This window comes from Amia ocellicauda, chromosome 21, assembly GCF_036373705.1.
Source record: "Amia ocellicauda isolate fAmiCal2 chromosome 21, fAmiCal2.hap1, whole genome shotgun sequence".
Taxonomy (NCBI): domain Eukaryota; kingdom Metazoa; phylum Chordata; class Actinopteri; order Amiiformes; family Amiidae; genus Amia; species Amia ocellicauda.
Window position 1 is genome coordinate 2,074,644 of NC_089870.1, and position 26,493 is coordinate 2,101,136.

General features: G+C 37.9%; 1 protein-coding gene across 1 annotated transcript in view; it reads right to left on the minus strand.

The window, feature by feature from the left end:
• The window catches only part of stard9 (StAR-related lipid transfer (START) domain containing 9), a 95,427-nt gene that overhangs the window by 64,832 nt on the left and 4,102 nt on the right, over positions 1-26,493 (minus strand). The window contains exons 2-3 of the mRNA XM_066694790.1: positions 25,205-25,274; positions 10,969-11,085 (exon numbers count right to left, since the gene is read on the minus strand). Coding sequence (XP_066550887.1) covers positions 10,969-11,085; positions 25,205-25,274 — 187 coding nt within the window. The remainder of the gene's footprint in view (positions 1-10,968; positions 11,086-25,204; positions 25,275-26,493) is intronic.

Consider the following 26,493-nt stretch of genomic DNA (forward strand, 5'->3'; position numbering starts at 1 on the left):
CTAGTTTATCAGAAATCTTGCAAAGGTCTTTAAAATAGGGAACAATAATTATACTCTTTCAGGCAGCAGAGCAAATTAGCAGACTGGAAATATTTAAAAAAAATACAACCAGCACAATTTCCTACATGCTTCTTACAAAAGTGGGAATCTTACAGCCTTTTTTTGTATAATACAGTGCACCTTTACTTTCAAAATAAACATTTACATACTCTAAATACTCTATTACACACAGTCTGTGGTTTAGGTGGTGTTCTTTTCTGTGTTACCATGATCCACATGCTGAAAGTTGGGCCAGTTTTTATTTTGTTTAAATCATTTGTGTGAAGGTGGTGAAAGGGCACCCCAGAAGGTGAAGCCCCATCATCTAACCGAATACTGAAAAGTGCATGAGAGGAGATCTTAAAACTGGAGTCAGACCAAACGTTTGCAATACAAAACCTGTCAGGATCCTTAACTGCAGAAGGAAGAAATCACAGCTCTGTAAATAGCAGAGAACGAGCTATGAAATTTAACAATATATTTATTAAAACATGATCTTTAAAAGTCTAGTTAAAAGTCTGCCCATGTTCAAGTTAGGGGTTTCCCTGGTTACATGTAGGAGAATGAGATCGGTAGGAATAAAGAAGCTGGTTTGGGGGGCAGAGAGGGGGTTAATATGCCGTGCAAGTTCTGGTAATCCGTGACAAATCTCAAATGCTCAGGGCCCTGAAAGGTGCAGTGAACTCCGCAGGAATACCCGATTGTAAATATAAATACAGCGTTTCCTCGATCTAGGGGCAAGTAGCTGAATACAACCAGTCCCAGAGTCGAAAGGAAACGCAGGCACAGGAAGCCTTTAAAGAACAGTCTGGAAGGCAGCAGAGCTAAAACATTAAGAGGGGAGTCACACTTCTGCACACAACATACAGGCTTTAGTACTGTAAAGAAAGTACATAAAGTAAATCAATGAGCGAGCAGCAGGGGCATAGGTTTCATTTCAGAATTGGAAATTCTCTCCAAACATATGCGGAAGAGAAAGCAAGACATTTGTGCAGTGACTCCATGGCTAAATGAATGGCTTCCTCTGCAAGGAGGTGTAATTTTCATGGAATACTGCTTTGTTTGGTCATATTCTTTTTCAACTTTGAAGTTTGATCTCAAACCTCCACATCTGCCATACAATAAAAAGCTAAAGGCCGTTTTGAAAAGTTTTGGGAAGATTTTTCACCACAATTTTTATTTGTTAATTTATTTCATAATTAGTTTCTACTGCCTACTTTCTTCAACCTGAATGGCTAAGACCACCCGACAGTGAGCGAACAGATCTGGAGACACCAGCATACATCCTCCTATGCTTGTTGAGCTTGTGCTGTATTGTGGATACTATGTTCTAGCTTAGATGTAGCTTGGTTGCTGGGAAAGCATATGATCCAAGGTAATTTTTTTTACATGACATATCCTGTCAGGGATACACCAACTGTTGTGAGGTAATGAAGTTAAGCAAAAAAACATACTATTTTCTATACTGACCTAAAAACTTAAGTTTAATCAAGTACATTTTGAAGAGTACAAACCAAACCAAACATCTATGTATTGAGAATGTATGACATTGAGTTAATTCCTCTCAAGACACTCTCTAGCAGGAAGTGAAACAAATAGTTATTTTTAAATGTCAGAGGGCACCTAAACATGATATACTTCTCCTGTCAGATATTATTAGAGGAGTATTACTTCTCAAAAAATCTGATAAACCATGAGAAGCAGCTTTTAATTAGTCCTACAAAATTACAGTAGCTATTTAATTTTGGTAATGGGCAAATCAATTCTGGGAATACTTTTTTTTTTTGGTCAAGTATTTTACATTTACAAAAATAAAACAAAACAAATTATTACTTTTGATAATAATTAAAAAAACAATTCTAAAACCGTATCTAAAACATTAAAATCTTAAGTGATTAAAAATGAAAATACAAAGTGAACTCAAAACAAATGCATTAAAGCATCAAAACAATTAGTGTGTAAAACTGCCAAAAACAAAAATGAACGGAAGATGCATCAGATAAATAAAAAAAACTAAACAAAACCACTAAAAGAACAAAAACAAAACAATCTGATGCATTTAAGAAATATAAAACGGTCAATGCATTAGACAAATAAAAAACAAAACAAAACTACCAATCAATCAAAACAAGAGGAAAACAAGTGCATTTTAAAACAAGTAATTTAATTAAAAACTGTGTTTAAAACCCAAGTAAAACACATGAATTTACAAAATTAAAAGCACTTGGACTTGGGCTCCAGCAGGGGGAGTATCCGTCCCCAGAGATGAGATCCTATCATGGGATTTTATATATATTGTATATGTATGTATATTGAACAAACAGGGTCTGTTTCACCACGCAGACGACACGCCACCAGCACCTCAGGGTAGATGTTGACAATCCTCTGGAATGTCCATATAGGATTTGCTAGGCGGTTGTCTGTGCAGGAACAGCGAACCTGTGGAGGAACGGAGAGAACAGGAGCCAGGCCCTGCACGCAAAGGGGCATTCCTTAAAACTGTCTCTGTCTCCTTTCTCAGGCAACCCTTGTAAGGGCAGATGTCCACCTGGGCCAAACCCCTTCTGTACATGAACACTCAAATGGGGACACACCGACTCACAGTCACCCAGAAGACATCTTTCTGCGTATTCATGAGGCAAACGTGCATAGCGTTAGCCCAGATATTTCTGCAGGTTTTGGGAGGAAAATCTTCTATTCTGTTGGTCTCCTGGGTTGATCTCCTCTTGCTACAGATGGTCTTGTAGTCCCAGGAGACCAGCGAGGCTTTGTCGAGACCTACTTCGAGTGCGAAGGCTCAGAACGCCCTGTAGAACAGCTGGGGATCCCATGAGTGGGGCTTGGTGTTATCCATGGCGCAGAGGCCAAATGGTCTCAGGCTGCTGGCCAACTAAAAGCGGTTTATGAAACTCATCTTCTTGCCAGCAGCCTGGATGTTCTTAACCACATATGGCAGCCCCTGTGGCTTAATGAGCCGCACAATATCAGGTACCCCCCTACCTCCATCCAGGGCGCCCTTCACCAACAGCACTCGTTTCAGCCTCTCCATTTTACTCCCCCAGACAAACCCAAACATAATTCTAGTAATCAATTTACTCGTATGCCTGTCTGGGGGAAATATCATGCCTACATAGAGAAGCATAGAGAAGAGGATGGCGTTTATGACCAGCACCTTAGGAGTCATCGTCTGGGTCCTTGTGCTCCAGCCGTGGATCTTCCTTGGTTAAGGTTTCCTTCCAGTCCCCGTGTTGGTCCCGTTGATCGTGATCCCTAGAACCTTGATAGCTGGCTTCACAGGGAAAACGGTTGGCGGGCACCAGCCAACAGGCCATGCCTGGGAGAGGTGGACATCGCTCTTGGCCTTATTGACAGCAGCCCAAGTCGCTCAGCAGAATCCCTCCACCAGTTCTTCCACCCCGGTCATGGACGGCATGTCTGTGCAGACAACAGCCACATCGTCCATGTAGGCTGTACAACAGGGCCAGCAGGGGACAACCCTGTCGAACCCCCAACTTGACCGGAAATGGTTCAGTCAGGTATCGGTTCATGAGGACCCTGCTGCTTAGTCTGCTGTAGATGATCTTTACCCACTTTCTCAGGCCAAGAGCGAGAACCATCCTCTCCATCATGAGCTGCAGGTATTCGTGGCCCACTATGTCAAAGGCCTTCTCCTGGTCCAAGGTGATCAGAACCAGGGGAAGCCTTCTCTCCTTCGAGTAGGCCACAACATCCCTGAGACTGGGAATAGTCTATTAAAATAACTAAATCCCTCAATCCATTAAAAAGAATGGACCACCTAGTCCATAGGCTGTACGCCACATCATTTAGGGTTGGTCCCGTAATCAGGGGTTCAAAAATGCTTGTAAGTTCTCCGCAGTTTTTTTTTTTTTTTTTCTTTTTTTTTAATTCTGACTACAATGTTGAAATCTATTTACTGAATCATCAAACTTATGTGAAGATTCACTGTGCCATGCTTTGGACAATCAGAGGGATCTATTGAACGTGTTCTCACGTAGATCAGAGCACAGATAGCTGTGCCCATGACTTTAGCTCCCAAGTATGTGCCCCTGCTCCTGATTCAATTATGAAATGATCCCACTGCTTTGGAGGACTATATAAAAAAAATAAAAAAAAATAAAAAACAGAAAAGATTGAATAAATAAATACTGAAATCAATAAATACATCATTATTTCTGTATTAATTTCAACATGCATTTATTGATTTCAACATGTATTTATTCATTCATTAATTTATTGATTTCAACATTTATTTATTTATTCTTTTCTCTGTGTATTTATTTTTAATTTTGGCATGGATTAACCTCCATACACTGCAGGTATAAAACTGGAAAATGCCAGCAGGGCAGGTGCTCATGCCTAAAGTAGGGCTATAAGAAATCTGCATTGCGGAGAATACAGACAGAATCGTGGAATTCAGGGTAAAAAACGGAAATCAGCCACTCAAACACATTACAACAAAGTCAGTTTAAAGAACACACATATATATATATATTTTAAAACAATGAAACAGTACAGTGTTGTATAATACGAATCTTCGAGAAACTTGGAATGCATGAAAAATCTATGTTTAGCACCTTTCAGCCACCATACGCGACCTGTAAACATAAATACAGGCCTCTCGTGCCGCTACACTCTTGCTACTGCAGCTCCAGTATCGATTGAGTGAAAACAACCACCAATTACTAAATATGAGTTATAATGTTGGGTCTCAGTAGGATAAAAAATTACATTTTCATCCTGTACAGTCATACAACACATACATTTGTGTATCAAGTAAAGAAAGGACACACAGCTTGTGGCCAAATAACTCCTATTAAATCATATTTCATTATATTTACATGTTATAAAGTTAAAAAACAAAACATGACACTTACAAGTTGAATTTGATGACACCACAGTCTGTTGTAGGAGATTGTTGTGATTGGACATTGAAAACTATTGGTATGTATGTATGCATGTAATTAATAATAATAATAATAATAATAATAATAATAATAATAATAATAATAATAACAACATTATAATTACTACTACTACAATGTTAAGCAAAATTAAAACAATTTGTTAGAAATACAAACTTTTTTTTTGCGCAGCTGCTTCTCTGATTCAGTGAGCACTCTGTATTTGAAACTGCATACTACATACTACGTGTAGTATGGATAGTATGTGGTTTCGAATACAGCCACTTTCTGACCCTCTTCTTTCCAGGCTTTTTGGTTTGTTTGTTAGAATTTTCTTCTCATTTTGTAGACTATGGGTTCAGACCTAATTTTTAATCTGTGTTTCTTGGTAAAGCATATCGCAACTTCCACAGCATGTGAAAAGCTGTTGGGGTGAAGTGAACCCCAATCACAGAATAATCTAATGATCGGAGGAAATTCATTTTACCATTTCAAAAATGTAACTTTAATGAATCGCCTTATTTATGGCATCTTTTGTGTTCCACTCTTCCTGATTGGTGTTTCTTGGCAGTGCAGCAAAAAAATGCTTTCAAATGCAATTGTCTTATACTTATTGCACAAAACAATGCAATGGCCTGTATATTAGAAACTTATTATAACGCAGTTTATGGATAGTTAAGAGTCTTTTAGAAAATATGAGGGTTTTTGACTTTAAATGGGCAATTTAAAATCCTGTTCTGTGTTCTGTGACTATGTTTCGGTTTCCCACAGCAATATTAATAAAAATGGGAGCTTGAACGTCGAAAACATAGTGCAAACTTATCAAACATGTTAATCAATATCAAAATAATAAAACGTATTTCATAAAGCCCTACTAAAGGCAAAAGTTTCAAACTCTCCACTTTGTCAATGCATGGGATGTGAAAACTGTGAAGATACTCCATAGGAATTAACCCTCATTCTGATGTGTTAATTGATTAAATTACAGGTAAAAGTGTAATTACAACGATTAATGATTACGTGTTCATTCTAATGATCACAGACTCAACCTTAATCTTACTGATAAGTTTACCCCTTTGAAAATGGTTAAATCCTATGACCTATACACTGTAGAAAAATGTAATTAGTTCATTAAACAATTGATAAGATAACTCTCTGTATTTGTTAAAAGTTGGACTTGTTTTCAGCAAGTTCTGCTGTACATCGCACAAAGTGTACTTTTACGTTAAATTGTACAATTGTACAAGGCCTTAGTTCTGCCAAAGTAGTAGCAGTGTTCATTTTAGGAGGACGTGTGAATTTTGTCTTTGCTGGATTGATAGCTGCCGTGGTAAGAAGAAATTATTTAAAAAAAATCTAATGTGGAGGGTACATAAAGAAATATGAAATACGAAAAACTCAAGGGTCTTACAGTCAACTGCACACAGCATCATAAAGGGCTGTGTAACTAAATTCAGCATTGCTTCACATGATCAGCTAAGCGAAAACAGACAGCATGAAGCAAAAAGTGATGGCTTACACAATGGCGGTCAGGGAGGAGGGCCGAGAGTGGTGGCTTACACAATGGCGGTCAGGGAGGAGGGCCGAGAGTGGTCCCCATTACTCCCTTGTTTGGTCACTGAATCAGAAAAAGATTCTGAATGTCTCCTATGGGAGCTGAGCCAGCAGTTTTTGTGTGTTTTTGTTTTCTTTCCATCCCTTTCTTATCATCATTAATGAAAGAAAATGAAGCCTGATTAGCCAGCAGGAAAGACTGTGCTCAGCACAAGCAGAACCTATAGCCATTTAATCATCTTCAACTTGTTATAAAAAAAAATATATAAACAAAGGACCATTTATAAAATAACAAAATTATACCTCTTCATTGACAATTTATCTGCCCAAATAAATGTTGGAAACACTTCAGAGAACTTACTATTCTTTTGGTAATATACTTGGGAGAAGGAATTATAGACCCTATGGTGTGGAACCCAATTTGCAAGAGGGCAGGCTCTCTTTAATTAGCTGATCACAGCACACAGCCCCAGTGCATGCGTCATCTGTTACACACTCTACAGTAATCCATTTCCAAGCTCTTTTCTCAAAGGGCCAGATGTGAATGTCTGAGTATTTTCAGGGGCCACATACAAATCAAAGCAAAAAATGACTTGTGATATTAAGGGTACAAATCACTTGAATATATATATAAAAAAAAAATCTTAGAAAACCTGCTCACAGATAAAATAACATTACACACTGTATCTGAGGTGGGTGAACCGAGTATGAAATCATAGAAAATAAAGAGTATGGGGAGGCCTACACAAAAAAAAAGTTGTTTCCATATTGGTATGCCACAAAATAGTAATGTAATTAAGAGCCTACTAATCACAACATCACAATCATCATAGCATCATATGGTAATTGTTTCAGAAATTCCAGCTTTCTGGGCTGTAACTGTGCATAGTCCCACCTTCATGAATTAAATTACCCAATCAGGTGCATCATATATGTCCTGCCTCCTAAAAGCAAATAACCAATAAGACGTCAGCAGCCTGTTGACGTTCCTCTACTGAGACGCAGCTGTGCAGTGACACTACAGAGTCTGTTGTACGTTGTAGTGTAGTGTTGAGCCTAGCTTATGGAGGAAAATTCTCATGAGGGCCACATTTAACTTCAATTTACAGACCATGTTGTGGGCCATAGTTGGACTCATCCAGCAATAGTCCTAAAATATCACCCATATTACCCATAATGCTACACATTACCTACTTTGGCACACATTACAGTTTGTATAGCTTATCACAACGTCTAAATTTAACAGAAAAAAATAACAGAAGACTTTGATGATGAAAAATGTGGTTGTTCTTATGTTGTCAAAAAGACAGATGAATAAAGACTGATGAAGAGGGAGAGAGATCAAACAATACTGACATGCACAGGCGGAGCGAGGGTTTCCACATGGGGAGGGGCAAATGTCCCAGGGCCCCCTCAACTCCCCTTACCAAATCGTAGACTATACAAACAACACTGGAGAGCATGAGATGTATCAAATAAAAGCTTAATATGGAATAGACAATGCCATGACACCGATAAAAAAAAAAAATGGCAGGGAACAATATAGACTACTGAAAAAAGGTATAAGCCTATTTGAGCGTCGCATATTTAAGCAGACCCTTGCTGTGAAAAGTAGCTTTTTAGTGGGACACACAACAAAATTACACTTTTCCTTGTCTCGCTCCTTGCGTTTTTGGGCACCAGACTTGTACGGTCTATACATTTTTCCTACAAGTTTTAGCTAAGCTACACTAGCTAGCTACTGACATGCATGCAGCAGAGAAGTAGACTACACTAGACTAGCTATAGACCGGACAAATGGCACACATCAATCAATTTATTTATTATTTATTTTTGTTTAAACAATGGTTTTTAAACAAATATTTTTTGGGACAAATTGCTAAATTTGCTTACATCGAGACAGTATGAATTAGAAAGTCAATTCAGTATTAAGAACAAAAGAGGATTGCAGCTCAATCCTTTATTCAATATTAAAACAGGAAACAGTGCATGCAGCCAGGGGGCCCCAGTGAAAGGCTGCTGCCTAGCAAGCGGCAAACACATAAACAGAAACAGTGTGCCACCTCAAAACATATATTGTGAAATGAAATAATGTAATAATTGTGTGATTAGGCTGCATCTCATAATTATTACAATGGTTGTGTTGTTAGATCATTATTTGTTAAAAGCAACTACATTATTAGTGTTTTTAGTGTAAAATCTGCAGCCAAAAGGGGCCCTCGCATAGGGGGCCCTGGGGCGGTTGCACTCCTTGCACCCTCCACAGCTCTGCTACAGCTGACATCCAAAGCCAAATCCATGAAACTTTTACTTTGATCCATGCAGCCAGAAAGGGTTTGGGGTTCCCACTGAAAACATATAAATCTACGTTTAGATAATCAGGTCTGATCCACTGGCAATTAACCTGACTGGGATACTGTCTGTTCTAAACCCAGCTGCCTGGATCCCCACTAGCACATCCCTGAGCTCAGTGTGGAGCAGGACTATTGTATTAATACCAGGTCCCAACACATTCCCCTTGTGTCTGCTGCTTTAATGTCTCTGATAATATGTGGATATACAATCTATGTGTTTGTACTAGATTAAATGAAAGTGACAAGAAATGCCAAAAAACTCTTATTTTTCATACTAACTGCAAGTTAGACACAGAAGTTGTATGTCTGAAAATCTTTGTAAACAGGCATTTTCGGTTGTTAGAAAGCACTACTCCAGACTCCTCTTCCATAAGGGAACCTATAAGGCTTCTTCTGAAGCTAAAAGTTCCCCCTGCTCAGTACTTTGCAATAGCAAACCTTATAACAAAGAACGTATACGGAGCTTGGGAGGCCTTGGGTCCCAGAGGAGTAGATTTAAACCGAAATAGTCACAAACACATTCATGGGAAAATAAAAACTTTAGGCAAGCGTATCATCAATCTGGACAGACTTGCTGTTTAAAATCCCTTTAAAACACTGCATGTCTAGCCCATTGCCACTTGAGATGCTTCTAACTTGTAACTTCTAACTTGATGACATCACTTGTGTAGCTCCTGTTTTCGACAAGCTTTTTGTTGCTGTACAGTTACTCAGTAATACTTCATTTAAACAACATAATTAATTAGAAAGGCCAAAAGGTACAGCAATGAGGCCAAAAATTTGAAGGCAAAAGTGAAACCTTTTAAAAATAATTTTCACTTTAAAAACCTATAGATTGATTATCAGGTTCAATGGGGTTTTGAACCAGTGAAAACATCTCTTCTTCCAGAGTAGTAACCAGAATAAGACAACATTCTGAATGTGGCTGCAATACTGCATGGTGCAAATTTAGTCTTATTTCTTATCTTATTTCTTGTTCTTTCCTATGTAAGTCCATGTCATCTATTTATCCAGAAGGCTGTGTATCCCTCCATATGTATTAACCAGTGATCTGTACAGGCCGTGTGCCATCCACACTACAGTCCAGAATTTGCTTTCTTTGCCTAACCTCTGAACAATGGATATCTCACACCATTTCTTTCTGGCCATGATGTTCTCCATACACAGCTCCATATCAGAGGTCTGCTCACTAGCTTTAAGTGTGTTGCTTCAAATAAGGTGATTAAGTGTACAGCTTGATTAGGACTTGTACAAACTGTATAAACTTTCCCTGTTAGTATGGACAGTGTGCTGCACAGAATTTCACCAAACTAGAAAAATCCCAATGCTTCACTATCACCTGTTTTCTCACCCCCAGACACCTGTTCCTTTGCACAGATGGTTGTTTTGGGATAGGAAGACCCTGCAGACTGGGAATCTCTTCATAACATCACAATGTCACAAACAACTGCTAGATCACACTATTCCACTTTCAGTTCAATGACTTGTTAACATCATGACAGGATTACACAAATGACACTGCTTCCAATCTCTTCCTGTTTGTCTTTAGTACAACAAGATCCAAGGTGACTGTGCCAAAATCATACAGAGGAAAGAACCTGGATTTGATTAATTCTCCCTTTTTAATTCTACATGTTGTGCAAAGCCATTCTGATTTAACTCCGATTATGCCTTTCCAACAGTTTTATAATCTTACACAGTTTTTCCACTGGAATACCCATAATGTATATGGTTTAAAAAAAAGAGAGAGAAACAGTCACATTTCTCAGCTTGTAAAGGTCACTGCATGGCACAAACCAAAAAATCTCCAGTACCAGTGTTTAGTTTTGAAATTCTCTCTTTTTCCACTTTAAATACAAATAACCCCCAATTCCAAATTATCCCAAACAATATGATTTCAAATGTTAAATGATATCGCTTAAAAGGGATCTGTTAAAATCTTGCAAAATATGTTAACTTTAAATATCAGTCAATTATCAAACATTAAGAAAATGGAACAATCTGAAATAAGATACTGCCTAACAAGTAATTTACCAGTAGTTGATGCAGAAAGCAGATTTTAGATCTGTGACAAAGATTAAATTAGCCTAGACACTCACCTCCTCCTGAGACGCATAGTTCGGGGCCTCTGGATCCACAGACCAGTAGCAATAATCAAACCCAAAGTCCATCAGCTTCTCCCTGGAGTCCCCTAGACCATCTGTGCGCCCATCCAGCTGGCAATTACAACAGAATGAAAGTTAAAGATGTATGAGCACTCAGCAGCTATCCTAGTTACAATGGCACACCACACAGAGACCAGTCAGCACATCAGCTGTGTGGAGTACTGCTCAGTCTAGAATTGACCATGCCTGTTTGAGAGACCCACTTTGGTCAACACAATTATCAGAGGAACTACTTAAAGGAATATCAACTTATGTTGATGAAGACAGCGCTTTATAATAACCAACAATTAACCAAAGTTAAGACTGATCCTTCAGCACCATTATTAAGAGATTGTTTCACTTTGCATTGCAGAATGCTACTGGAAGCAGTGATTACACTACATTTCAGTTTGGCATTGTTGTCACATTTAACTTGATAAAAATATATATCACACATTTTCTAAATTGAGCAAATCTGTCAAATACAGTGAGGGAAAAAAGTATTTGATCCCCTGCTGATTTTGTATTGTTTGCCCACTGACAAAGAAATGATCAGTCTATAATTTTAATGGTAGGTGTATTTTAATAGTGAGAGACAGAATAACAACAAAAAAATCCAGAAAAATGAATTTCAAAAAAGTTATAAATTGATTTGCATGTGAATAAGGGAAATAAGTATTTGATCCCTTCCACTTAGTACTTTGTGGCAAAACCCTTGTTGGCAATCACAGAGGTCAGACGTTTATTGTAGTTGGCCACCAGGTTTGCACACATCTCAGGAGGGATTTTGTCCCACTCCTCTTTGCAGATCCTCTCCAAGTCATTAAGGTTTCGAGGCTGACGTTTGGGAACTCGAACCTTCAGCTCCCTCCACAGATTTTCTATGGGATTAATGTCTGGAGACTGGCTAGGCCACTCCAGGACCTTAATGTGCTTCTTCTTGAGCCACTCCTTTGTTGCCTTGGCTGTGTGTTTTGGGTCATTGTCATGCTGGAATACCCATCCATGACCCATTTTCAATGCCCTGGCTGAGGGAACGAGGTTCTCACCCAAGATTTGATGGTACATGGCCCCATCCATCGTCCCTTTGATGCGGTGCAGTTGTCCTGTCCCCTTAGCAGAAAAATACCCCCAAAGCATAATGTTTCCACCTCCATGTTTGACGGTGGGGATGGTGTTCTTGGGGTCATTCCTCCTCCTCCAAACACGGCGAGTTCAGTTGATGCCAAAGAGCTCGATTTTGGTCTCATCTGACCACAACACTTTCACCCAGTTCTCCTCTGAATCATTCAGATGTTCATTGGCAAACTTCAGACGGGTTTGTACATGTGCTTTCTTGAGCAGGGGGACCTTGCAGGCGCTGCAGGATTTCAGTCCTTCACGGCGTAGTGTGTTACCAATTGTTTTCTTGGTGACTATGGTCCCAGCTGCCTTGAGATCATTAACAAGATCCTCCCGTGTAGTTCTGGGCTGATTCCTCACCGTTCTCATGATCATTGAAACTCTGCGAGGTGAGATCTTGCATGGAGCCCCAGACTGAGGGAGACTGACAGTTATTTTGTGTTTCTTCCATTTGCGAATAATCGCACCAACTGTTGTCACCTTCTCACCAAGCTGCTTGGCGATGGTCTTGTAGCCCATTCCAGCCTTGTGTAGGTCTACAATCTTGTCCCTGACATCCTTGGACAGCTCTTTGGTCTTGGCCATGGTGGAGAGTTTGGAATCTGATTGATTCTGTGGACAGGTGTCTTTTATACAGGTAACGAGCTGAGATTAGGAGCACTCCCTTTAAGAGAGTGCTCCTAATCTCAGCTCGTTACCTGTATAAAAGACACCTGGGAGCCAGAAATCTTGCTGATTGATAGGGGATCAAATACTTATTTCCCTCATTAACATGCAAATCAATTTATAACTTTTTTGAAATGCGTTTTTCTGGATTTTTTTGTTGTTATTCTGTCTCTCACTGTTAAAATACACCTACCATTAAAATTATAGACTGATCATTTCTTTGTCAGTGGGCAAACGTACAAAATCAGCAGGGGATCAAATACTTTTTTCCCTCAATGTATTTAATCTGACTTCAAATCAAGTGCCATCTTACACAATACTGAAAACAGCTATGCTTTAGGACTCTTTCTTTTCAGCAAATAGATTACTCTGGTGCCTATTGTTTTCTTTCCCCCCTAATGTGAAAATGGAATGTAATAGAATGTGTGAATCTATAGCCAGAAGCTCCCCAGGACTGCAGTACTGGATAGGTAACAACGCATCCTGTTTCAGTGACATGCTGAACAATGAAGCTAAATATAGAAAATTCTTACAAGGTTCAGTACCCTTTGACAGTTTCCTTTGATTATTGTTGCAGTGCCTGTTTACACCAATAGTGCATAATGTAACAAAGCTTAAATATCTGCGTAAACTGCCCACACGCATGTCGTACATTTTAAACGCACTGCATGTAGTGGCAATTGGGGGGTGAGAGGCTGAGAACACATACTTCACAATCAATTTCATTTGATTACATACTTTGTCTTTACAGTATTGTTTTTAAGGTATTCTAGTTGATATAACTAGGAGATTATGGTATTTTTGTCATACCACTGACACTATACAACAAGTAATGAGGAACACTCCTATCCATATTATTTAGAGTGCTGAACTGAAAACAGGACATACTCTACTCCACAGGACATATATGTATTAACTATATTATATCACTATTTATTATGTGCTAAACATCAATGCAAAGACAAGGTCAAAATACAATTGGGGTGAGAAAAACAAATAATATCCTAAAAGCAGATCCCGCACTATTTTATTCTAACTTCCTGTTGGTCAGTACACATGCAATGTCTTTTATCATTTAGGCTGATTGGCCTTCTGCACCTGTAATCCTGTGGGTACTTTTTCTCTTATGTACTGTCGCCCCAGTGACAACAGGTTGTGTTGCACTCTTACCCCTTGGGGACTGATGCACAAAAAGAACGCTAATAGTGCATATTTTCCCTTTACCTGCAATTGGTTTCATAATCATTCATAACCCGGAGCTGATGAAATAGATCAGAAACACAATACCTAGTCACCAAGCAACAATGTGAAAAGACATTGGCTTGCTGACAGACTATTTGATTTGAATTATACACTATGTTGACAGTATATAATAAGGTCTATCTATTACTTCTGTTGCAATGAATGGAAAAAGACCAACACCTGTAAGTGGAACTGATTAATGGTAGCTTCCTCATCCCTTTAGTAAACTTCCCCAAACTAGGCAATTATTTTCTTTGATTGGCAAAATTATTTGTTTTAATTTGTATAATAACCAAAATAAACTCAAACTACACAACAGGGGCTCATTGTGAAGAAGTGGGTTAATATTGTGCGTCATCATCTGAACTTGAACTTCATCATTAAAGCCTCAGTTTATGAGCCTAAAAGACTAATATTAAATATGAATTTACAAATTCAGTTGTGAACGACTGAGCTGAGCGATATGTTATTAGAAGAGTGGAGTGTTCAGAGATTCAGACATGTTACAAGCTGTGCAGAGCAGATCTGTTTGAAAGGTAACAAAACTCACAAATATGTATAAAAAACATGTAAAACACCAAAACAGTGGAATCATTTGATCTTCTCATAGTACTTCCAAGGTTTAAAAATTGAAGAGAGCAGTTAAGGTTGCATTTTAGGCTTACTGTTTTCACAAAGCTCTATTTATCTTGTAGTCAAAGCTTCTTGTTTTGATATGCTTATGTACTAACTAGACACAGATCCACCAGTAAGATCCCATCTACACTTCAATGTCCTCTATCGACTAAAATTAGCACCATAAGTAACCAATTCAAAATAAAATGGATTGTAAATGAGAAAAATAAAGTTGGGAAAAAATTGATGTTGACATCAAAAAAATAAAACAGTCGAAATTAAAATGTATAGAATTGTAAACAAAAATAATGATATCAAAAGCAAAAAAAAAAACTTGAAAGCATGTAATTTTAAATTGAGAGCAAAACTCGAATTAATTGAGTGCATTTCACTCATGCGCTCACCTGGAGTCGCTGACTTTGGTTGTGATACTGTGATCTTTGGTTTCGTAGATGGTTTCAAATGGATTCACTTTTTTTGGAGTTTTGGCACTGTTATGCCATGATGGCAGGGTTTAAATTGGAAGCTGTAGGCATACATAGGGACTTGATTCAAGTCTTCAAAATCATGAAAGGTATCAACCACATCAAACCAGAGGAGCTTTTCCAGATCAGCAGGGACACACGCACCCAGGGACACAAATGGAAATTGGGCTTCAAGGCAGAAAGTGTCTGGAACAAACTCCCCGGCGATGTGGTTGAAGCTGAAAATTTGGGAAAATTTAAAAATAGACTGGATAGGATCCTTGGATCACTTGGACACCAAACGAGCATGAAGGGTTGAATGGCCTCCTCTCATTTGTAAACTTTCTTAAGTTCTTAGAGGGAGGCGTAGATCTTGGGTCTCCATTGGTCCACTAGGTTTGAGTGACAGTGCTTCCTAACCCAATCAGTGAGCAGGGCAAGCTGGTCTGACATGTCACTACTATCTGCCAAATCTTTGACTTTACCACTGATTGTACCCACATGACTGAGTGTCATTTGTATATGAAAAAAGAAGGATAAAAAAAGTCTAAAAAAGTATTTGTCTTAGTATGATAAGTCATACTAACTATACACACTCAATTAACAACCCTTGCATAAATCAGGGACTGGTCTTAATTAGTCAATCACAGACAACAACCTGGCAGATGCTTATATAAAACAGCGATGATCCCAGATAACTGAAAATCTATGGCAGTTATTGAAATATAATGAAAAAACATATATAGGCTAATTGGGGGGGGGGATCTGAAATTTGCACTAACGCACTCAAACACAAGATGTGGGTTAAAATTACAAAAAAGTTAACAGCCTCAACCTGCAGTGTGCTCAGTCTATGAAAGGTAGGCAGAAACGATAGAAAAATAAGCTAATTTAAGAGGAAAAAATACATGTAGTGGAGGAGGACCTCACTGAAATTTAAACTGCACAGAGTTGTTATTATTATTATTATTATTATTATTATACATTTCTTGGAAGACACCCTTATCCAGGGCAACTTACAGGATACAAGAGCAAAATTAATGTGCTAAAAATCAGGCATAATACAAATTACAGTTTCAAAATTACAAAAGGGCATAGGTAAAATATACAGTTGGTTATTTAAGTTTTGGAGGAGGGGTCTGATTTGGGGGAATGCCGGTGGGCAGGACAGCGGAGTGTGTGTGAGTCAGTGTGAGGCTCTGCCTGCCAACATCAGAAACAGTGGCACCGTAGTCTCAGGCCATCAGTTTCATTGGAAAGTTAGACTTAAGTTCGCTAGTGGCAAGGAGGCTAACTTTTCAGGTTAAGTCTTAGTCAGTCTTAATTTTTATGCATCTGCCTAACTTGCATTAGACTAGTCTGTCAAATTTAGACCAGCTAATGGTTTAGACTAGTCAAATATAATTTTATGCAACCGGCCTCTGGACTGATTTTACACTAAGTCAGTTTATTACAAGTCTAAGCAAGCATCTGCAAAGTTGTGAAGACAAGCTCAGAGAGGGGACTCAATTAAACATGCCTAATTGCCCCAGTATAAAGTGCGGTCTGGCTGGCTATGTCACTGTTGTCCCAGCACACAGACTCTGCATTAAGAGCTTAGCTAGAGAGTGTAGCAATTGTGTGCTGTAATCCTCCCAGAGCAGAAGCCCTTTGGTGTTAAAACTCTTTCTGTCTCATTCAGAGAAGAATGGTCTCAGTTCCTTTTGAGGGATAAACTTGTTAAAAGAAAGAGCTCTCTTCTAGAGACTGCACAGCTCCAGGCCCAAGTTATGAAAGCTGCTGGAACACAGACCATTCTCCTCTTAACCCAACTGCATTTCCAAATGCATGGCACTGATTCAGCAGTACTGTTTAAAAGGGTCTTATCATCACTGTATCTCTCTGGGTAGGTTTCATAAGCCAAAAAGCAATACATTAATATTTTTTCTGCAATAAATGGTAAAAATGTAAAAGAAAGGAAATATCAGTACTTCCATTGCCACCAATCCTTAATAATTTAAATGGTAATGGGGCCAATGAAAGGAAGAATGCGTTGCTTAGAATAAATTATACCGAGTTACCACTGGCGACGTTTAGGTGCACCTCTGCGTGGCCGGACAGTAACAGTACACCTAAACATTGCTGCCAGCTTTCCATTCATCTTCATCAGGTATAGCTGCGGACACGAAAGGTCTGGGACATTCGGCATTCTGGGATTTAGTGTTAAAAAATAGGAGGCTGTAATACCTTACACATTAAAGTGCAATAAACTTTGGACTGAAACATTTTTACGATATCTAACAGACAGTCTTATAGGGTAACCAGATATTCAAAAGTAAAAACTGGGACATAAAATATTTATAAAACAAATGACAATTCAAAATATAATAGTATTTGTTAGGAAAGTAAATGTTAATTTCAATACATCTGCTCCCATTTCATCTAGATGATTATTTTGAGCAGTGTGTTTAAAAAATAAATGTATTACTGTATTAATGTATCATGATCTGATTAACATCCTAGATATTTTCCCTTATTATTTCTCTGTGGGAGAATTAAACTGTTGCATAATCAAATAAATTGCATGCATGTTTAACTCTGTCCTGTGTAGCCAGCATATCATGAAATATACAGTTGCAGCCTATACACACCGATCAGCCATAACATTATGACCACTGACATGGCACCTGTCAGAGGGTGGGATATATTAGGCAGCAAGTGAACAGTTTGTCCTCAAAGTTGATGTGTTAGAAGCAGGAAAAATGGGCAAGTGTAAGGATCCGACTTTGACAAGGGCCAAATTGTGATGGCTAGACGACTGGGTCAGAGCATCTCCAGAGCCAGAAATCTTGCTGATTGATAGGGGATCAAATACTTATTTCCCTCATTAACATGCAAATCAATTTATAACTTTTTTGAAATGCGTTTTTCTGGATTTTTTTGTTGTTATTCTGTCTCTCACTGTTAAAATACACCTACCATTAAAATTATAGACTGATCATTTCTTTGTCAATGGGCAAACGTACAAAATCAGCAGGGGATCAAATACATTTTTCCCCCCACTGTATACTAGAACTACCATTATGCTAGTAGTAGTATACATATAGTTACCGGTAATGATGGTTTACAAATAATTAAAATATTCACTTCTTCATGCCATTGATCACATAAAAACATGGCTCTATTTTTAAGATTTCAATAGTTTTAAGACTGTATTAGAGAGGAAAGCTAGAAACCGGGACATTTAAACTATATTGAGAGAATTGTCAAGACATTTTTTCAAACACTTTAAAATGTCTTATTGCACCAAGCAATTGATCATGTATGGCACTTTCCGACCATACATTAATAACTGCTCAAATGTAATAGTCTTCCCAAGGTAAACACACATATTCCTTCTTGGAAAAGTTTCTACCATATCTATCGCACCGATAGCGGCCGCCATTATTGTAGTTACAATTTAAAAATGCAGTGGCATTGCGTCAGGCTACATAGCGGACATAACTGTATGTGCAACAGACCAGTCTGGAAACAGTGCCTCCTGAAACAGTGCACCTGAGCCATAGTGGAAACGCCCTGGACTCAAATGTCCATGCTGAGGTGCAACGGGGCATTATTTAATTTGTTGCTAGGTGCCAGAAACCACACAATGCATTATTGCAAAATGGTTCAGTTACTTATTTTATGCTAACATATATACCTACATTTCTCACTTGACAGGAATACAATGATATCTCAACCTTTTAATATATACAATTCCAGCAATGTGGACTGATAAAACTTTAAACTGACAAATAAATAAATAATATAATATAATATATATCAGAAATCGGAAAGCTGTGGCAATTTTGTATTTAATTAGAAAACATTACAATCTCTGGAAAGTTCAGAATTTATGTGAAATGCATGTGAAACTTGAATATAAACCTAATTGTTATATTATGAAAGGTGCCCCAAATGAATTGATGAGGAAGCAATCCCTCCCCAGTTCAGCTGACACTGAGACTGGAATTTTCAAGAGCTGCATGTGGTTGCAGGAAAGCTTTACAGATTTTAGGCAAACAAATTTGCCATCCATTTCTGGCAAACTGCAGTCAACCAGTTTGGTGTAATCAGATGTGATACAGAGTAACTAATATCACAAGCCAATACTACATAAATCAGTAGAGAGAGAAATGTCAGATTCTTGAATTTTCAGTGGGTCAGACATTCTTTTTACCCAAAATCTTAACCTGTAGCAGAGGCTAATGAGGACTATGGATCAGGCACATGCAGAGCATGGCTGAGGAGGCGTGGATATGAAATGGAAAACTGCAAGCCTGGTACAGAAGACCGATTACCACACTGGGAACTTCTAGGCAAACCATCACTTCATGATTTCATTTATTAATCCAGAAAATGAACAATGTGGGACTGAAGCCTCATTTAAAACAGTCTCAAAAACAGTGGGGTCTGTGTTTTAAATTTACTTTTTACTTGTCTGCACTAGTAATCCCCTCCCATTAGTAGTAAAACTAGTGAAGCACTAAAAGTTCTTTTACACTTGATTTTATCCATAAATCACAAACTGTAAACTAGATTTAGAAGTTTCTGGAAACTTCATCTGCGTTGAAAACCTACCATTTTAAGACCATTTAGAGGAGTATCTGATGAATATAAGCAGTTCAGCATGTTACATATATTTTAAGTAATTGTAGCTTGAAAGCAGCTTGATAGATCCTCTGTGGATGCATTTATGAGAACATATTAAATCTGACCTCACAGGAAAGTCAAAGGTCATCGTATTGGAGATTTTCAGATAGATCATACTATGGAACACAAATAGGAAGCCATGTAAGTATGAGCCTTACTACACTCTGTAATGTGGTATGAGCCCGAAGTCAGTTTGACCTTAAGGAGAGGTCAAAGGTCACAATGGAGGACATTTTCAAGTAGACCACATATGAGTTCCTATCTGAGTTCTATATCAATCATTAGACTATCTACATTATTAAGCTCAATATAAGCAGTTTTAGGCACTGACTGACCACTAAGGGGAGGTTTTTTTAGACCTCATAGTGAATTTGACCTTGAAGGACAGGTCAATGGTCAAACTCAGGGTCATATTTTGAAAGCCCATCTATGGTTTCCTATATGTGTTCAATATATACCATAGGCCTACTTCCTCTCTGTGAGCAACAAGTAAAAAAATATTGCATTTGAAATGAATCGAGAGGTCAAAGGTCAAATCTTCTGACATGTTCAATTAGACCACTTATAGTTTCCTATATGTGTCCAATACTAAATGTGACTATCTTCAATCAGAAAGCAGTTATTAGGCAAAATAACATTGAATTGACCTTTTAACCCTGAAGGAAAGGTCAAAGGTCAATCTCAAGGGCATATGTTGAAAGCCCATCTATGGTTTCCTATGTGTGTTCAATATATACCAAAGGCCTATTTCCTCTCTGTGAGGAGTTATAGAGCAAAAAGTTAAAAAATATTGCATTTGACCTGAAACGAGAGATCAAAGGTCAATTTTTTTGACATTTTCAGATAGACCACTCATGGTTTCCTATGTGTCCAATGGAAAATCTTCAATCTGAAAGCAGTTATTAGACAAAATAACATTTAATTGACCTTTGACCCCTGAAGGAAAGGTAAAAGTTAAAACTATTTTTTCAAAATAACACATTTGGGCCCCTATGACATGATTCATGGTGACTTTGGTGGATTTTCCATACTGTAAACCCTGAAATGCAAGAAAATCTGATTTGACCTTGAAGGAGAGGTCAGATGTCAAATTCAAGGTCATGCATGGGTACAGCACATATGGTTTCCTATACATGTTCTATAGTGACCATCATCGTATCTGCCACCCGTAAGGAGTTATAAGCCTTGAAAATTCACATTTATTTTTGGCGATATCCCATGATCCATAGCTCCGATCAGAAAACTGTTAGCAGTTTTGGAAACCTCATACACACTTTCCTATCTATGCTCCATAGTAACATTTCTCAGAACAGCTTCCTTCAAGGAGTAATGAGATGTTCAATATCTGAGAGCACCATGGATCAGATTAATTGATCAGTATCTGGCTCCAGAAATGTCAAAGGTCAATAAAAAGGGCATGGTCAGATAAAGCTCCATAGGTTTCCTATATGTGTTCAATACATACCATGACTGTATTTACAACCGTTAGAGAGTTATAAACTACTTTCACTTTCACAAGATGTGGCATGTAGGTCTGAAGGTAGAACACAGACCTACACCAAAAGTAATAGCGTATCATTCGGGATGATGTGCAATGTCATAGTTTGGTAAGGAATAGTTGAAAACTGTAGGAGATACGTTTACAAATCGGTCAGAAACAAGAATAATAATAATAATAATAAGCAGAAAAACAATAAGGAAACCGAGTAATAACAAGATCTGCGTGTTGACTTTCTGTGCAACACTGGATGAGAACCGAGTTGTGTGGTTGTGTCTGTAATGCCTCGTTTCCAACTGGCTTAAGCATCCGTGCCGGGGCTTTTTGTAAAACCAGGCCATTGTGAAGCCCATCCCCTGTTGTGGGAGGGTTTGGTTTGTGTTTCATTTTAAAAACGAAGACAGAAAAGAACACTACGAACAATAGCTGCAAAAGTACTTTCCACTTCAGGCTCTATTTAATTCTTTCTTCTTTACATGATTGTAAACAGCGTAATAAATACACGTTTATGTTAAGAAATATTAGGAAGAGCTAAACGTGTATAGACAACATTTTATTCAGACAAGCATTATGCTACCATAAGAAAACTCCCATGTGCAACAATAAAAATAAATATTTGCTATTTATTATCATCATCATCATCAAGATATGTGCTAGCAGATGTGCCTTTTGACTTGACTCCCTTAACTTATTACTCTTACTCCAGATTTGTAACTGCAAACAACACTTTTTGCTGTATTTTTAATTTACTAGCAGATGCCCTTAACCAGGGCAAGATATAGTTGAAACAAAATACACTATTCACGATTTATCATACAGAACACTACAATATAGCAGGTTATAATTTAACTAGTGTGCACGTTTCAGTCATGGCGTTTATGGATGCAGTTATTAAACCAGTCCTTTTTTAGAGGGAAACTCAGGTCTGCTGTATTTATGTAGCCTATTCATTCTTTTAACTTGTAAATGTGCAGGTTAACTAAATTGTGTTCATACTGTCTCTGTGGATCTGTTGAACAACAGACCTGCACATTATTCACAGGACTAAACCTCGAAACACAATCGCTCCGATTATTGTCCTTCAGTTTATTTTTAACTAGTTACAGCACTTCACCGGGGTCCTGTGAAATAAGTGTTCTTAATGATTTATTATTTATATAGAAAAGAGAATAAGACAAATAAACCAAGTCACCTTAAGTTAAAATACACCACAGAGAAAATAGCACTTTTACATTGGTGCCCTGGGTTTTTACTTATCTGTCAGACTGATCTCCCCGAGTGACCTTATGACGGAGTCCTCGGTCATCTTCCAGTGTGTACAAACACCCCAAACCACCCTGCTCTCCAAAAATGTCTCCAGAGAGAGGCATGGACGCCAAGACTGGCCTCAGCCATGCATGCTTAATTACAGCACTCTCTAATGTTGAACAGTTGGGCTCCAACTGCACTCACTTAACATGCGTTTGAACTTCTTAAAAAGAAAATTGTTTATTTCAGCCTTTTTTCCCCACCCGCTCTCTCTGTATCAGTTCTCACAGTTAACAACAGAAAACATCTCGGCTTTTACAGCTGCGAAAGTGAGCTATGTCAGATTTTTTGCTTTTGTTTTTCTTCCATTCCTACACAGCAATATATCACTTTTACAGTGTTAAACAGACAAACCAGTGCAATTATATTTACATTGTCACAGGGTCTCTCACACCATTCAAACAGGCTCCATTTTAAACAAAATCCATAAAATTAATCTCAGTGATGTACTGTATCTGTTCATAATTAAGCTTAAGTAAGAATTACATTTCAGTGACAGATACGTATGCCTATTTCTCCCATGTTTATTTTATCTATTAAGTTCACACAGAGATTACTTTTCTCAGATCTATAAAACCATATTCAAAATAAAAAATTGACTAATTCAGAACATGATTTGGTTAAGTGATCTTGCTAAAAATAGCATTTGACCAAATACCCCACTTTGATCATATTCCAATGGGAACAACACAGCATACCCAAACTTGTAGTCTTTTAAAGTCTAATACTTTGTTGATCCACCCTTTGCCTTAATTACAACACAGCAGTGATCGGACATTGATCAAATTAGTTGTTGGATTTGATTAATTGACAGTTTGTGAAACCAAATATGCACAATATATTTTCTCGGGAATCAATGTCTGTGGCTTCTTCTTGGGAAGTTTAGCAATATTCATCTAGCAGCAGTTCTTGATGGGCTTTTAAATCTGGCATATTCCGTAACTAAGGCAGACATTTGACATACTTGCTCTGCAACCATTGTTCAACTTATTTTACTTTGTAACAGCATAGAATCATCCTGAAAGATGCATCTATCACTGTCTCCAAACAGATCTGCAAATTCTTGACAACAATTTTCTTTCCAGGAAGTAGATATGCTCATGAGAGTTTGCAGGTCCATTTACAAAGCATGGATGACCAACACCAGAGTATGAAGACTACCCCTCAAGTCAACTGACTAGCAGTGAATTTCACACTGGACACTAAGACATAAGGCCTACTGAAAACCATCAGAGCAATGGAGGTAAATTGTAGACTCATTACAGGGAACTTTAGCCAACTGAAAGCAAGCAGAAATGATTTTGGTCATGAACATAGGTTTTTAAAATGGACACTGTGCTACCAGACCTGCAGAAAAATAGCTGTCTCTCAACAGCCATAGTGCTGCACCTTCCTCCCATGTTTTTCAAATCTGTCGTTGAAAATAAGCATTTTTTCCAAGTTTCTCTCTTCAAAACTTTGAAGACACATGTTCCGCTGGTGGGTGTTAATTCACAGTTCTCACCCATTGTAACCTAGAACTGAATCACTTTCACATTTATAATCACTGACTATTGTCTGATGTAATAAATAAGGGTTATAAATTATTAAATGGCAAAGGTATTGTTAGAAATACAAATATTATCAGATTTTAATTGATTTTTTTAATTGACTCCTTCACAATTCCCCAGACACCCAGTCAGCCATTATAGAAGATACACACTAACAAGCATGTGGCAATGACCTCCACTGACCTGTTGCTTATTTATGCTTTGTGTTTTTCTGAAAAAAGAATGCTTGACTCTAGAGAACACTTTCAACGAGTAACTTAACTTTGGTTCAGTGTCCTCCAGGATCAGAAACTCTACAGTGCTAGATTTCATGAAAATGTCTGTGTGTAAGTACATGTGTAGTCGATAACTCAAAGGCCTCTGCTGTGAGTAAACGCTCACAGCAGCAGTCAAAACTGGGGGTCGCTTTCAAAAGTGCCAGCGCTATTACAGAGTTTTGGTTAAGCTTGGCTTGTCTGTGTTATCAGATTAGAAAATAACTGCCATAATCTTCATCATTTTATGAGGAATGTTGGTAATTAAAACCATTAACCATGTGGATAAGTAGTATCTTTCTCAAAATACTGAATGCAGATATACTGCAGTTCTGGGGATTTGCAGGGAAAACTGGCCAGCATGGTTAGATTTTAAATGACTGTTTCATTGCATTAGTGACACTCAGCAGGTAGAACTGGTGCACAAGTAACACATTTCACATGACTTTGAAAGGTGATGGACTATACTCCTATGTGGTCAATTACATGTTCATGATTTAGATAAAGGGTTTCATTTTCAAATGAGACCAATAGTAATAAATAATGGTCTCCACATGCCCAGAGCAGTGCAGGGTAAGGGTAAGGGTCTTGTGTGTTGTGTGTTGGGTGCAGGGTGTAAAATAAAATATCTGGCTGCAGAGCTGATTAATGCTTGAAAGTGAAGCATAAACAAAAGCAACAGAGTAGGTTCTCAGTGGCCTTTGCTGTAAACATCCTGTAGCACACAAGCCCCCCAACCCCCACCCCAGTGGAAACAGAGTCAGTCACACTGCTTTATTCACGATTAGTTTGGATTCTGACCTTGATATTCTTGATTCTCACCACCTTGTCCTCAATCTGCACTGTGATCCGGCCTCCACCCGCACTCTCTCTGAGAAACACAAAAAAAAAAACATTAACCGAGCAGCACAATGACAGTATAGATCATGTCAGTGCTTAAACCATATTTTACATAATTTATACGGAAGAATAGACACTGTTGCCTTTGATATAAGACAGATACATTATAATAAACACCCCCAAAAGCAGTGGAATGTGTACAACACAGGCCCTGCATGACACACAAGGCTAAAATATGACAGTTCTGAGTTTCAGAATGTTTGTTTTTCATAAGGTGAGCATTTTTTTCTTTAACATTGCAGAGATCTGTACTGTAAGGAAAAATGATATAAATATGAAAAATGTAACTAGAACCATAACAACAGAGTGCTGTGTAAATAAACTTTATTATAACTGTGATAGATGTTAATCAAACCTCAGAATCATCACATTGCGAAAAGATGTTAAGCCCCTTTTAAAGTACTTCCATATTTGAAACTTGTTGCATGACTACGTTAATTTGATTACCAATTTTGTAACTGGGTTGGGTTCCCACATTTGTGTAACTGCAAAACAGTAAACATCTCACGTGTATGTATTTCATGTGGATTTACAAAGTGGTGAAAAAAAAAAGACATTTCTGTCCATCTGTCCAGGTAAAAATTACAACTTGAAAAATGTTGTAATGCTAAATTGCTGTAGGAAGTGTCTGAAATGTGTAACTGTAATTTAATTGTTGAAACGAATTATGGATAATGAAGTGTCGCTCGCTCTTTAGTTTTAAATAGTTCTGATTACCTTTTTCTGAAATATGGTTTTCTGTGGTTTTGCAGTGCTTAAGCCCTCAGCCATATTCATGCTGCAGATTTGCATATTAAATCAAAGTGTGGTGTCAATATGATCAAAAAGTGATGTCAAATCAATGTATTAATTTATGTTTGGTCACTATATAGGCCTAATCTCTCTCTCTCTCTCTCTCTCTCTCTCTCTCTCATATATATATATATATATATATATATATATATATAGGCCTAATCAAGAACACAATACTACTGACACACAAGAATCAGCTTCTTTCAATTAATACAAGACTATGATGCAAAAAACAGTCATTCCCAATCAGTATCCGGGAAGCTGAAACCATGGTTCCGGGCCCAAGGACATGAACAGACCACTTCCCCAAGTGTCTGACAGGCTCGTCAACAGAAAAAAAATAATTATTGAAAAGAACCACATTCCACTTAACCTTGCTTGTTAAGAATGTGTCTTTT